This window comes from Manihot esculenta, chromosome 18 (genome assembly GCF_001659605.2).
Source record: "Manihot esculenta cultivar AM560-2 chromosome 18, M.esculenta_v8, whole genome shotgun sequence".
NCBI lineage: Eukaryota > Viridiplantae > Streptophyta > Magnoliopsida > Malpighiales > Euphorbiaceae > Manihot > Manihot esculenta.
The window spans coordinates 9,580,434-9,596,049 of record NC_035178.2 but is presented as its reverse complement, the minus strand read 5'-3'; the positions used below and the strand labels follow the sequence as shown (position 1 = coordinate 9,596,049).

Genomic DNA, 15,616 nt, shown 5'->3' with positions numbered 1-15,616 from the left:
ACAAATCGACTCGTATATTATTAATTCGTTATTAATACATATAACATTTGAAAATCTGTCTTGTTGGTATTTAGCAACAGATTTGTGCATTTGGTACTAAAGCGCAATGCAATTACTTATTTAATAACGGATTGGATATTTAATAAATTTAATAAATTTAATATTTCGATACTACTAAAAAAATAAGTCTAAGGTAATAATTATTGTTGTTTTATCTATTTACTCCCTCTATTTATGTTGTCCTGACATAATTGGAGAGTAGCTTTTAGCGTTAAGAATAGAGTAATTATATAATTTAAAAATAATTATAAAAAATAAATAATACATAAATTTAACATAATTTATTAATTTATTTAAAAAATTTTTATTTTAATGAGTTTTAATACATTAAAAAAAAATATTATATATTTATATATTAAAAAAATGAAAAAATAAAATAATCTTAAAAAATTTACTTCAGAATAACCTGTCTCTATATTTAAAGGTAAATATTCGATCAATTCAATTTAAAATCGAACCAAACTGAATAATTTCACATCTGATAAGATATTAAAGGTGAGTAATATTATTTATAATTTAATTTTATAATAAAATATATTTTTATAATGGTTATTCATAAATATATTTTATTGTAAAACTTAAATCATACTCTAATTATATTAGTAAACGGTAAGATATTAAAAAGTTAAAAAATAGATATGAGAATCAATAATATTTCGAATCAATTTTAATTTTAGAATTGTTTTCTAAATTGGTAGCTATTTTTATTTTCTTTTATTTAGACTATATTATTGTTTTACAATTTATTAGCTATGGTTTTTTAAAATTAAAATTTTTACATTAATAAATTATTAAAAATTACAATATATAATACATAAGTTAAGTGTATTATAAACAATAATTAAATTAATTATAATATTTTATTATTATAATAAAATATTATACATATGCGTAAAAAAATAATTATATTTTAAATTTTATTTTAAATTATTATATAAATGGCTTTGCCTTGAAATGTTAAGAGCATACACAACCATTTAGCTCCTTTGCTTTGATTAGCTACCAGAGCTACTTCGCTAGAAAATGGCAAAAAATGAGCAAGAAACTTTTCGTTCATATGCATACCTTCCCCCAGCTAACATTTGGGGTTGCTCCTTTTCTTCATTTTCCTCTCAAGATTCGGTAATTCCCTTTTCTTTTTATATATATTTTCATTATAAATTATTTACTTTCATGTGCTGATAGCCTTAATTAGATCTTGAGAGTATCTAAATGGATGTCATGCAACTGCTTGCACAGGAACTAATCCAATCATACACCAAAGAGGTAGAAGCACTCAAAGAAACAGTTTACGACATATTGTTAAGAAAATCTACAAGAGAGCTAATGGACAACATAGAATTTATCAACTTGCTGCACTGCCTTGGTGTGTCTTATCACTTTGAGAATGAGATTGAAAACCAGCTGCATCATATTTTCATTGCTCTGCAAGAACAACTCGATGATGATAAATATGATCTCTATGCTGTGGCACTTGTATTTCGGATTTTAAGACAACATGGATACAAAATATCTTGTGGTAAGTAGCTAGACAAGCTTAGATATATGTATCATCCTGTTTAGTAGTTGCTGCATGAAACTAATAAAGTGGAGGATTATCATGACTCAGATGTGTTCAAGAAATTCCAGGACAGTGATGGAGAGTTCAGCAAAATCAACATCAGCGATGTGAAAGGACTTCTAAGCTTGTATGAAGCTAGCTTTCTGAGTGTGCATGGAGAATATATTTTAGATAAGGCACTTGCTTTTACAAGGAAACACCTGGAAACCTTAGCTGACCAATCAAGTCCTCATCTTGCAAAGCATATAAGGAATTGTCTATTGTGGCCATTCCATCAAACCATGGAGAGACTGAAGGCTTTGCAGTATATTTCCTTTTATGAAGAAGATGAGTCTCGAAATGAAACTCTACTCAAGTTTGCAAAGTTGGATTATAATCGACTGCAATTATTGTACAGAGAAGAGCTATCCTTGCTATCAAGGTATATTTTTATTTTTATTTTTTGGGTTTGCTGGACTATAGATATTCAAATTCGGAACTTAGATAACTTAATATAATTGAAATTATTGATTATTTAGGTGGTGGAACGACATGAATCTTGTGGAGAAACTTCCATATATGAGAGATAGAATAGTGGAAAGCTATATATGGGCACTTGGATCCATATTTGAGCCTCAGTTTGCTGCTTCTCGGCTGCTGATTTCTAAGTATGTACAAATGACAACAGCAGTAGATGATACATATGATGCATATGGTACACTTGATGAGCTACAACGTTTTACTGCTGCATTTGAAAGGTTTTGTTTCTGTTACTTGCCCTAATTAATTGCTTTAATAAATTACTCCCACTGTTTTCAATAAATTCATCGATCAGAAGCTCAAGTTATCAAACCATTAACTCAATTAATCTTAGTACTAACTGTTTCTTAGTAAATATGTTAGTTAATCCCTCTCAATCTATTTATTATAGTTATATTATACAATTCACTATATCTTTAACTATATGGACAAAACTTTTTTCCTTTTTACCGAGTCATTTCTTTCTCTTATGAGAATTTTTTAGGCCGGGTAAAAGTCACCCATCATATGATAGAAAAAAATCCTCCTCAATTGAGCAAAAGCTTCTCACTATAATGGGCAAAAGTCTTTATTACCAATTGATCAAATTCTTTCACCGTAATGGATAAAGTCAAAAAAATATATGTCATATTTATATTTATAGTGTTAGACTCTTTAATTTTAATATAATTATAAATTTTATTCAGTTTAAAAATAAGATATTTACTCTATATATTTTAAGTTATGAGTCATAAATATAATAAAAAAGAAAAAATCGATTAAAAACACATCAATACGTTGGTTTTTTTTTTTCCAAAATTTTCAGGTGCAATATTGATGCTAGTGATGAGTTACCAGAATATATGAAAAATCTTTACAAGGCTCTATTGAAACTTTTTGAAGAAACAGATGATTGTGGCAATGAATACAAAACCTCTTATTCCAAAGAGATGGTAATATATATATTCCCTTCTTTTTTTTTACTATATATATATATTTTTTAAAAATGTGTATTATTTTATAAATTTAGAGAATAAAAATTTATTAGTTGAAATAATATTTTTATTGTTTTTATTTTTAATTATTAGTTAAAAGAACTGATGAGAAGCTACCTAGTTGAGGCACAATGGGTTAGTGATGGATGTGTGCCAGCATTCGAGGAGTACATGCAAAATGGATTAATTGTAAGTACTTGTGATTTCCTCACATCGGGATTCCTCCTTGGAATGAAGGATTTTGGGATGAAGGAAATTGTGTGGATCCGAAGCAATCCAAAAATTGTCAATGCTGCCAAGTTAATTGGAAATCTAAGGAATGACATAGTTGGTCATGAGGTACGTACATAATATAAATTTATAGTGAAAATCGAATTTAAATAAGAATTTTCTTTTTCATAATTATATGGATTCAGCCTCAATAGTATAAAGAGATGTGACATTCCGATTATATATAGTATAGTTTAATAGATAAATTTAATTAAATTTTTTTACGTTATGCTAAAATATTTAGTACAATTTGGTACATAATTGAAGGATGAGCAAAAGAGAGGAGATTGTGCTTCATCTGTGGAATGTTACATGAATAAATATGGTGTCTCAAAAGAAGAGGCAATTAAGGAGATTAAGAAAATAATTGCAAGTGCATGGAAGGACATAAACGAAGAGTTATTAAAACCGAGCCGCGTCTCAAGAATTATTCTCAAGTATTTTCATAACTTTACAAGCATGTCAGAATTTACTTTTAACTTCGTTGATGCTTACACAAATCCTTTTAGTATGAAAGATTATGTCTCAAAGTTGTTGCTCGAACAAGTGCCAATCTAAAAGTGGATCCAGCAATTGCATATGCTGTCTCATCTTGGATTCATATATGGAATACTTCACGTTGGGCTTTCTGGGCTGTGGTAGTAGGATTTGTTATATAGTGTTGTGTTAATATTCGGTTTGTATGCTTTTTTTTTCATGTTAATTTGGTTTGATTTGATCTAGGTGTATGGTCGTTTTTTATTAATAAAATTATGATTTTAGTGGTATTCTGTTTTGCACAGAAAATGATAGTTTACATATTTTAGACTAATAAAATTTGATGCTAAAATTTTAAATTTATTAATCATAAAACAAATCATATGTTAAAAACCTGTTATCTATATTTTTGAGTAAAATAAAGTTATAATATATATTAAATAATTAAATTTTATAATTCGTAAAATTTTTAAATCGTTATGAAAATGGTATCTAAAATATTAAAAAAATAATTTCACAATAACTATTAATATATTACTACTTAATAGTGTGTTGAGAGCTAACGAATATATTTAAAAAAATAAAAAAATGTAATTGTGTAATATCATGTAATAAAAAAATTAGATTTTTATTTTGTACTCATCGTAATTAAATTAAATGTGAATTCTTAATTGGCTAAAACATTTTTGTTGATTCATAATTTTCATTACTTAAAATAGCGATCTACTTTTTTATAAAAAAAATTACTATTTAATTTATATAATTTAATAAAATTAATGATTTAATTTCTTTATTTTTAAAATTATATCAAATATTCATTATCTTATCAAACCATTAATTATTTAGCCCCTTTAATAAAGACTAAATAAATTTTTATTTTAAAATTATAGAGTTTAAATTATTATTATTTTAAAATTTTAATGATTAAATAATTATACTTTGAATTATATAGATTAAATAGGTATAATTTAAAATTACACATACTAATTAAAAATAAAGATATTTTTAGTTACTTAACATATTACTAATAATTGAAATAGATGAAGGACTCAATAGTTAACTGTTTTGAAAGATAAAAACTATTTAGTGTATTTTTCAAAATTAAATAATTAAATAATTAGTTTTTGTTAAATTGGAGAACCTAAATATTTAATTCCCCTTTTATATATTTTATATGATAACTTTTACTCAGTAAATTATATAAATATTATGCGATATTATAATGGTGAGTATTACTCAGAATAATTTTACACAGTAAAACTTCTTAAGAAAATTTTATCTAAATCGGATGCTCATAAATTCATAATATAAATATATGATAGAATCCACATAAAATTTTATATATTTATATTATTAATTTTATAAATTTAATTTAAATAAATATTATTTAATTTTTTTTATTTTTAAATTTATGATATCTCTCGATTTCATAAATTTAAGTCGATTAAACCTGATAGATCTCAGGTTCGAATCCCCATCCCCATTTAAAAAAAAAAGTCGATTATTTATTATTAATAAAATATATAATTTATCAAAAATAATGAATCCTTTTTATTGTTTGTTAAGATCAAAACTCATAAAATTTATTGATTATAATTGTGTTATATAATTATTTAAATTTGGCCTGCATCCACCTCCCTAAGTTGATTTGTAGAAAGTTGGTGTCCATCATTTTCTTATTGTAGAAAAATTGTTGAAAAAATTGAAAGTTTAATAATGCAATTGAATTCTCATTATTAGATAATAACTATAATACACGCCCAATAAATAAAATACATTATTAATTAAAATATATTATTATATATGATAAAAAATTAAATTTTTTATATTAATTTTAAAATATTATTAATAGCATTAAGACAATAAATTTATATTCGTTAGCATTATTATATAAATTTTAAAATATAATATTGCTTTATTTTTTTAAATAAAAAATTTTATAAAAATTTCATTTAATTATTTTCAATCAATTTTATTATTTAAAATGAATAGAATTATTTTTTTAATTAATAAAATTTTCATTAAAAAAAAAGTAAATCATGCATAATTTTTTTGAAACAATTTATTTAATTTTTTTTAAATAATCACACAAAATGGAGGTCAATGGCGGCTTTCATATTTATTTTTTTTAAGTTCATTTGACTTCCCATTATAAAATGAAATATAATTGTAAAACATAAGAGTCTGCAAAGAATTCAAATTAATTATTAAAAAAATAACTGTCACACTATTAAATTAAAATTATTAATTTATTTTAATATGATTTAATAATTATGATTAGTGTTTTATATTTTTACTACTTGAAACTTAAAAAATAATGAAATCAATACGATTCCTTTGCTTTTCTTATATATAAATGGTTAATTAATTATAACTTGATATAATTATATAGGAAACTGAGATTTTTTCTAATAACTCATTGTTTCTTTCTGATTACGAGTTGTTGTTCCTCATCTATTAACAACTCCTCAGCTATGTATTACTTGTCTTGCGTATCACTAAATATGAAACACTATTGAATATATTAAATATTAATTCTTCAAAGAAATTTTAACTATCAATTTATTTTTATGAAAACAGCCACAGATATACTAAAAATATAAAAAAAAATAGTGATACAATCTTTAGATGAAGCTCCTATTCCATTCATATGAATGATGATGTTTCTTAAATTGTGAAACGTGAATGCTAAGCCTATAATTTGCCCATAAGCTATGTTATTTATGATCAATTTGGACATGGTATCATGCATTTGAATTTGGGTTACATGCACTTACATTCACGAAAAGATCTACTATCCTAAATCAAATATATATTTTGTGAGATTTTTTTAGTAATGAAAGGTATTAAATAGTATAAAATACTGTAATTTTCTTTCTATTGCGAGAATATTAATTGTGAGAAATTTGAGAAACACATTAAAGTTGGGACTTTAGACTAACTCTACGTTATTATAGTTAAACTTTTTCTCATGGAATTTTCGTGGACATAAGCCATATTGTTGAATTGAACAAATCATACATCTACTTTTCTGTTTCTGTATTTTAATGGTCTTAGTTCTACATGTCTGTTATAGCATACTATAAAATAAAAGCTAATTGATTAAAAAAGACTCAATTATATTTACGTTATTTTATATTTTAATTTAAATATTTAAATTTTGAATGAATCGGCCGAGTAACATTTGAATGTAATTTAATTTGATCAATTTTTAAAAATCAAAATATGAGAGTTCAAGTAGCATGTCACATGTAATATTTTATTATTTTTTAAAAATATACTAATTTCATACACATAATTATAGTTTACTTATATATTTAATTCTTAAATTAAGATAATAATAATCTAACTACGATAGTCGATGTATTTTATTTTATAGCAATAATTATGAAAATTTTATAGTAAACATATTATTCTTAATTATAAATATTGTTGCAAAATAAAATCTATTAGTATCGAAGATATAAACTACATATTTAATAATTAAGTTGTTTATTTTTTATTTTAATTTTAAAAATTGATCAAAATTATACCTAAATGAAAACGTTGACTCAATTGATAAAAATTAAAGTTTTGGATTAAGATGTAAAATAATAGCAATTAGCCTAAAATATATTCCGAAGTATTTTAGAAAGGAACATTGATGTGGAGGGTTGTCTTGAATTAGATGTGTTTAACAAATTCAAGGACAAAGATGGAGGGTTCAAGAAAACTATCACCAGTGATGTGAAAGGCCTTCTTAGCTTATACGAAGCAACATTTCTAAGTATGAGAAGACATTTTAGATGAAGCTCTTGCCTTTACAAGGCAACAATTGGAAATCTTAATTCCACAAATAAGCCCTCATGTTGCAAATCATGTAAGAAAAGCTTTGCGGCAGCCAAACCACCATGACATAGATAGAAGACAGGCGAGGGAATACATATGCTTTTATGAAGGAGAAGAGTCACGAGATGAATCTCTTCTCAAATTTGCAAAGCTGGATTTTATTCGACTGCAACTATTATATAAACAAGAGCTAGCATCACTCTCAAGGTATGTTTTAATTTGTTCCATGCAGCATGCACATGCATATAAACAAGTATCATGCATTATTATATTTTAATTTGACAATTTATATATTACAGGTGGTGGAAAGATTTAAATCTTGTAGAAAAGCTTCCATACATAAGAGATAGAATTGCAGAGAGCTATATGTGGGCAGTCGGAATTCATTTCGAGCCTCAATATGCTCTTTCACGATTGATGTTGGCTAAGTATATACAGTTGTTAACACTGATAGATGATACATACGATGCATATGGAACAATTGATGAACTTCAAACTTTTACTGCTGCAATTGAAAGGTTGTACGCATAAGAAAATAGTTTAAACTACCCAATTCAATGGCTAAAAATTGTTTGTGTATAGTTTCTAACATTTTTATTTTATTCTAACTTTTCAAGTGGAATATTGGTGAAATTAATAAGCTGCCAGATTATATGAAAGTTCTTTACATATTTATCTTGAAATTTTTTGATGAAATAGAGAATAATGGCGAATTAGAGAATTTTGGCTATCGAACCTCTTACGCCAAAGAGAAGGTAATTAAGATTTGTAAGAAAAATCTTCCTTAGTTGAAAGAGATACAAAACAGGGATGTAAATCCCATCAATATATTATGTGTCTTGGATTTATATTATTGTATATTATACTCTCTAACATCTATTTATTTTTATCTTACCATTGACAATATTAAAAATTCAAGTATTTTTATGTAATTTCTTACTTTGATATTATTATAAATAGTTGAAAGAGATGGTGAAGGGATACTTTGTCGAGGCACAATGGTTCAACGATGGTTATGTACCACCTTTCTACGAGTTCATGCACAATGGACTATACACTAGTGGCCATGGTGCAATTCCAGCAATATCCTTCATCAGACTGGAAAATATTGTAGGAAATAAGGAATATGAATGGGTAGAAAGCAATCCAAAAATTGTCAAGTCTGTCAAGTTACTTTCCCGTCTAATAAATGATATAACTAAACGGAAGGTATATTTTTAATAGAATCATTTAATTTTTTTATATTTTTTCTAATTATAAAAATTTTAATTCATAACTTAATTATAATTTAATTTTTGAAGGATGAAGAGAAGAAGGGCGATGGTCCATCAGGTGTGGATTGCTATGTGAATGAATACGGTGTGTCGCGAGAGAAGGAAATAGAAGAAATTAAGAAAATGTGTGAAAATGCATGGAAGAACATGAATGAGGAGTATATGGAGGCAAGTGGTGTGTCGAGAGCTCTACTCAAGTATTACCTCTACCTTGGATGTACGTTAGAATTTATTTACAACAAACGTATCGATTACTTCACCGATGCATCAAGCATGAAGCAGTATGTTACATCATTAGTGCTCGAGCAATTGGCTTTGGATTAAACTTAATTACATGTGCTTACGTTTGTTTCTCAATATTGGATCATTATCATATCTCTTTGTGATTTAGACTTTTCTCCTGTCAAGGAATAGTGTTGCAAGGACACTAAGAATAATTTTATATCTTTATAAATATGCTTTGAAATATTCTCATTAAGAAAATACTACATTTCAAATTATATAGCGGAAGTAATTTAGTCCTTAATTTACATAGAGAAAAGTTTTGATCTATCCCATTTTATTTAGGAAACTTATTCTCTAAAAACCTGACATCTTATTATTCAAAATCAGTTATCGAGCTACTATATTATTCACCAATAAATATAAGTCTTTTATTTTTTAGAATATCTTACGAAGATAGCTTTTCTTCTCTTGGACCTAATTTAATATAATTACGAATAGAATTTTAAATAAAAGTAATCCTAAGATTTTAAAATATTGAAGTCGAGTTTTCTTTTTTCCATAAACTCAAAGAGTTACAAGAATTAAATTTTCCAAAGACAATAGCAGATTTGCTTGTATTATCATTAATCTAGATATCTTTAGTAAATTTTCTTGTTTTATAAATTCTGCAATACTAATTTATTGATATGTATAATTAAGGGAGTCAACAAAAATATCTTTATTCATTTCAATAAATTAGTTCTAGTTATGGAAGACACTCTTCATAACTAATCTCTCTTTAGGTCTAAATTAATTAGAAAATGTTCACTAATTAACCGTAGACAACAAACAATCCAAAGAACGTCTATTAGATTTGATTTATCAACCGCCTTAAGAATTAGAGAGCTTCAAAACCACATGGTGAGTGTAAGCTAGATCATGCAATTCCTTAATTGTTACTTGTTGTTGAATACTTCAAGTAATTACGGATTTCAAGTATCCAAACTAACGATATATCACTTTGAAAATATAAATAATGGGCCATATTGATCAAATAATAAAGCAATAATGATAATAAAAATTGAAATTGCATAAATATTCAAAGAATAAAGAATGAACAATGATGTTTAGATCTCACAATTCTTGAAAAAACTGAAATTTCAACCTAACTCCAACTAGATATAAAGAGTTTAGGCACACATGGCTTAAGAAAAAACACAAAAGAAAAGAGAAGACAAGAAAACGACTGAAGAAGAAGAGATGTTGGCTGTTCACTCAAGCAGGATTATATAGAGGCTGAACCCTGGCAAAATCTACACTAAACATTCCTAAAAATATGAGATTTTTAATTGCTTTGATTGGAGATCTTTTTAATTTGTTTCGTTTGGGAGGAGATTTCTTGATTCATGGAAGGTATCACGCTGCACTTAAGGAGGAAAGATTGCATGAGATCCAACGGGTTTAAATGATGAGATCTGATTTTTTATTTCAAATCTTCAATCAATTTTCCGCTCTTTGTCGAGTTTTGGCGCAGGTTGCTGACTTGCCCAGAGGTTTAAACAAATCTCTGCTCCAATATTTTAACTGGAATATTATCAGCTCAGTAGAGAATCTGAGTAAATACTAGTTCTGCAAAACATGATCAACTGGCAAGTTTGCCTAAATCGTTGGTCAAGTCATGTTCAACAATTTCTCACCCTTTTTATCAAATCCACCTCTTCTATGCTTTTCTATGAAAAAACACTAAGAAACACAAAATTAATCAGAAAATATTCAAATCAATGCTGAGAATAGGGCAATATATGTACTAAAATTGTGCTCTATCACTTCTTCTTTTAAAAAACTATGTAAAAAAGTATTATTCATGTCAAGCTAAAATATGGACCAATTATAAGAAATGGCTAAAGAAATGAAGATTCTAACAGTAACAATTTTTACCATAGGAGATCATCTCTCCTTAAAGTCCAAACCTTCCATTTGATTATCGCCCTTGGCCATAAGCCGAGCTTTAAATCTTTCAATCACCCATTAGGTTTAACTTTAACCTTATAGAACCACTTAGAACAGATTCTTTCCTTTTTGTAAGGATGTGAGCACCCAAGTGCCATTTTTTTCAAGAGCTAACAACTCTTGATTCATGGCCTCAATCCAATTGGAATCAGTTGAAGCTTGATGAAAAGTTCAAGATTCATGAATTTTGGATACAGAATGTAGATGAGTATGATGAGAAGAAGTAAAATTAATTGATAAGTGATGTGATGGTATTATGGAGAAGTGATTATCAACAAATTCTTTCATCCATTGAGGTTTATGATGTATCTCATTGCTCCTTCTTTGGAGTGGAGGATGATCATAAGCCTCAAGAGAAGGAAGCTATGCAATGGGAGGTGATGGTAGAGTATGCACAGAAGAAGGCAAACTTGTGTCAGAAGCATTAATATTATTACATGCAATTGAGTACACACTATTATTGTCACAGGATAACAAGAATGGGAACAGACTCAATAGAGGGTTGACATGATAGTTTTTTTAGCAAAAGGAAAAATGACTCATGAAACCAAGACAATCTATGGTTCTCAAATGATCATACTTGGGAGGCTCATGAAATAAGGCTTCAAAAGGAGTGAGCCAACCAAGTTTCTTAACTAGTATCCTATTAAGAAGGTAGGTGGCAGCTAAGATGCACTCAGACCAATATGTCTTTAAAAATTTGGTTTAAAACTTAATAGCTCTCGCTATGTTTAAAATATGTTTATGCTTAATCTCAACTACACCATTCTGCTGTGGTGTATAAAGGCATATGGTTTGGTGAATTATGCCTTTAGAAACAAACAATTGAAGGCACTTTTCATTAACAAACTCTCCCCCATTGTCACTTCTTATGACTTTAATTTTGCTGTCAAACTGTGTTTCAACATATTCAATTAAGTATTGTAAAACAAAATAGGTTTGATCTTTGAATTTAATCATATAAGTTCAGGTTACTTTAGTCTTATCATCAACAATAGTAATAAGAAATTTAACACCTGTAAAGGAAGAGACAGAAAAGGATCCCCATAGGTATGAATGAGGTTAAAAGGATGAGATGTGACACTAATATTGTCATGAAACGGTAACCTAGCTAATTTGTCCAAAGGACATAAAGAGCAAGTGTAGCCTTTATCAACAAGCTTCTGAAATTCAAGAATATAAGATATCTTATGTCATGAAGAATCACTTAGTCTAGCATGTAAAATAGAGAAATGAACCTTTATCATTGAATTAGTAAAGGAATTAGTCTCTTTATTATGATAAGTAAAGACACTGGTATTTATAGTGAGACTGGAATAAAGAATATTACAAATAGAATCAAGAAAGTACTGAATAGTCAAATTATATAAACTAGTATTATCAAGAATGTATAAGCCATTGACTATTCTTCCAACAGCTATTATAGAGTTAGTCCTCTAATTCTAAAAGAAGCAATAAGTCAAACAAAGTCGTAAAGTTAAATAAGTATCTTAGAGGAGTTTTGGTACTGATAATAGGTTTAAAGTGAAATCAAGAATCAGAAGCACATCTAACAATTTTAAGCTTTTTGTAAGGTAATAGTGGCAGTATGAGCGACTCTCGTTGTAATGACCCGAAAATCGGACCGCTACCGGCGCTAGGATCCAGATCGGCTTAAGGTCGCCGGGACCCGTAGCAAGTCTAACATACACCCTATATACCTGTTAAATCCCATACATGATCAACATATACATAAAAATTTTGAAATTTCTCATTCATTTACCAAACTTAACCTGTGCATGCACAACTCATAAGCATAACCATCAACCTCACATTGGAGTCCTCATCAATGCTCCAATAGGGTAACATAACATATAATAAGTTTGGTTTACATAAACAGTGATAAAACATTTTATAGATCATGAACAAAGGGATTAACCAACATACTAGGGTTAAGCACAACTCTAAACCTCAATCTCATCATTACATTACATTATTGTACTTTACATTACAATGTCTTTCTCATGTCCACAGCTAACTATTACATAAAACATATCTTTACTCTTGATTTCCTGATCTATCCCGTACCTGCAAACCTGGGGGATTAAGGGAAAGGGGGTGAGCTACTAGAGCCCAGTGAGCAGAATAATAAAACATTATAATTAAAGTTCATGCTTTCATGAAATGCATCACATCACAAACAAATCACATTAAGGATGAACTTGTCACCAATAGCCCACAACACATTCCAATAGTGCTAGGGGCGTAGAATGGGTCTCACTAGTCTTTCTCTTACATTAACATGACATAACATTCCAATATGCCAGGGGCGTAGAATGGGCTTCACTGGTCTTTCTCTTACATAGTGCCAGGGGCGTAGAATGGGCCTCACTGGTCTTTCTCTTACATAGTGCCAGGGGCATAGAATGGGCCTCACTGGTCTTTCATAACGTATCATCACTATCTCATATCATATCATAACATAGTGCGGGCTAAAGGATCATCCAACATTCATCCACATCAACAACATAATATGCAATGCAACATATTCGTGAATTCTAATGCAAGCATCATAATATATCTCATGGCATTCATGATGCGTGAATCATGCTAAAACTTTCATTATTTACTTTGAAACATAAAGAGTCATTCTACTCACCTCTGGCTAGCTCTGACAAGATACTGAAGCAGCTGTCTCACTGCTGGGGTCCTCGGTTCCTCGGGTCTGAACCTACACAGGTGGACTCAAATGAGGGACCAAACAAACACGAACATGACTCTAAAATACTCTCCAAAAACCCCCCTAAAACACCTTAAAACAATCATGGAAATCATGCAAAGGCTGAACATGGCACTTTCGGCGGCAGGTTCGGCGGCCGAAAGTCCCTCCAAAGCCGAAAGTCATGCACCTTCGGCAGCCGAAGGTTCCTCCAGAGACGAAACTCATACATGTTTGGTGGCACCTTCGGCGGCCGAAACTCCCTTCCAGAGCCGAAAGTCCTCTTTTGGGGCAGGGTTCGGCAGCCAAAGGCTTGCCTCCACAGCCAGGTTCGGCGGCCGAAAGTCCATTCGGCTGCCGAACCTGAGTTCTTCCAATGGGCAGAACTCAGCCTCCACAATGCACATTTGCCTCCCAACACCTTCCAACTCAAAACCAACACTTCCACAACATGCAAACACACATACATAAGCTCATAGGGGCCTCAAACTATCCTAAACCCTAACTAAAACACATCAAACATACATATACAACACACATTGTCCATATTCTCAACATTAACCAAAAACTCAATATTAACCTAAACATGCATTTCTACCCCCACAAACTTTCATAAAACTTGTTTAAAACATGAAATGAGCTAAGGATCTACTCTTACCTCTTGGAGATCGAGAGGAGAGGCGATCCAACTCGGAGATGGGAGAGATCGAGCTCCTGGAGTCTCCAAGTTACCAACTTCACTCTTTTTTTGCTCAAATATCTTCAAACCAAGATAAAACTTGTTAAAACCCGAAAGATTTGAGGAAAGACATCAAAAATCAACCATGGGAGAGCATGGACTCACTGTTGGCCGAAAATAGGGGAGAAAGCTCGCCCGTTTCGGCCATGAAGCCCTTTTATAAGGGCTGGCTAGACCACCTTCGGAAGCCTAAAGTGCCTCCAAAACTCATGCAAGTTCGGCGGCCGAACATGAGGTTCGGCGGCCGAACATGAGGTTCGGCGGCCGAACCTGAGCCACTTTCGGAAGCCTAACTTGCCCCCCTAAACCATCCCATGTTCGGCGGCCGAACTTAAGGTTCGGCGGCCGAACTTAAAGTTCGGCAGCCGAACTTGAGGTTCGGCGGCCGAACTTAAAGTTCGGCAGCCGAACTTGAGGTTCGGCGGCCGAACCTGGAAATGCCTCCATGGTCTTTTTCATTCAAAACTCAGTTTCTTTCTTACTTAAAATATAAAATACATTAAAACATTTTATGAAAACATGATTTTACCCTTCTAGAGGTTTCCGACATCCAAGATTCCACCGGACGGTAGGAATTCCGATACCGGAGTCTAGCCGGGTATTACACTCGTACTGAAACCATTTGGCAAGCACACTGTTATAGGCAAGATAACAGAGGAGATACATGACATGAAATGTTTATATGGTATAATGTAATTTGATGCACCAGTGTCAATAATCCATACTTCACGTTTTTTATCATATCACAACAGATCAAAGAAAATGTGTTAACATTGCTCTGAACAGAAAAATGGACTGTATAATGCATGAGTCGAGTATGTATTTACCGTGTGTTTACGATAGCAATAACTTTACCTTTTATCAGCTTATTCATCTCTTGTTAAAATGACTCAAGTTTTTCATTTACCTCATCAAACTTGCTTAATCCATTAGTAGTTGACCCAATATCATCTTCTAATGGTGTTTTTGAGAGAAATTTTGGATTGTGTATAGCTTTCCATA

The 15,616-nt window shown here is 29.8% G+C and overlaps 1 protein-coding gene and 1 pseudogene across 1 annotated transcript; both read left to right on the top strand.

The window, feature by feature from the left end:
* The first annotated feature begins 1,017 nt into the window (after positions 1-1,017).
* On the top strand, positions 1,018-4,193 carry LOC110608594 (probable terpene synthase 8). Its single transcript, XM_021747861.2, has 7 exons — positions 1,018-1,182; positions 1,300-1,579; positions 1,670-2,042; positions 2,140-2,358; positions 2,946-3,072; positions 3,208-3,453; positions 3,652-4,193. The coding sequence occupies exons 1-7, from the start codon at positions 1,084-1,086 to the stop codon at positions 3,940-3,942; spliced, it is 1,635 nt and encodes a 544-aa protein (XP_021603553.1). The 5' UTR covers positions 1,018-1,083; the 3' UTR covers positions 3,943-4,193.
* Positions 4,194-7,473: 3,280 nt separating this feature from the next.
* Positions 7,474-9,575, top strand: LOC110604720 (annotated as a pseudogene).
* Positions 9,576-15,616: the final 6,041 nt, after the last annotated feature.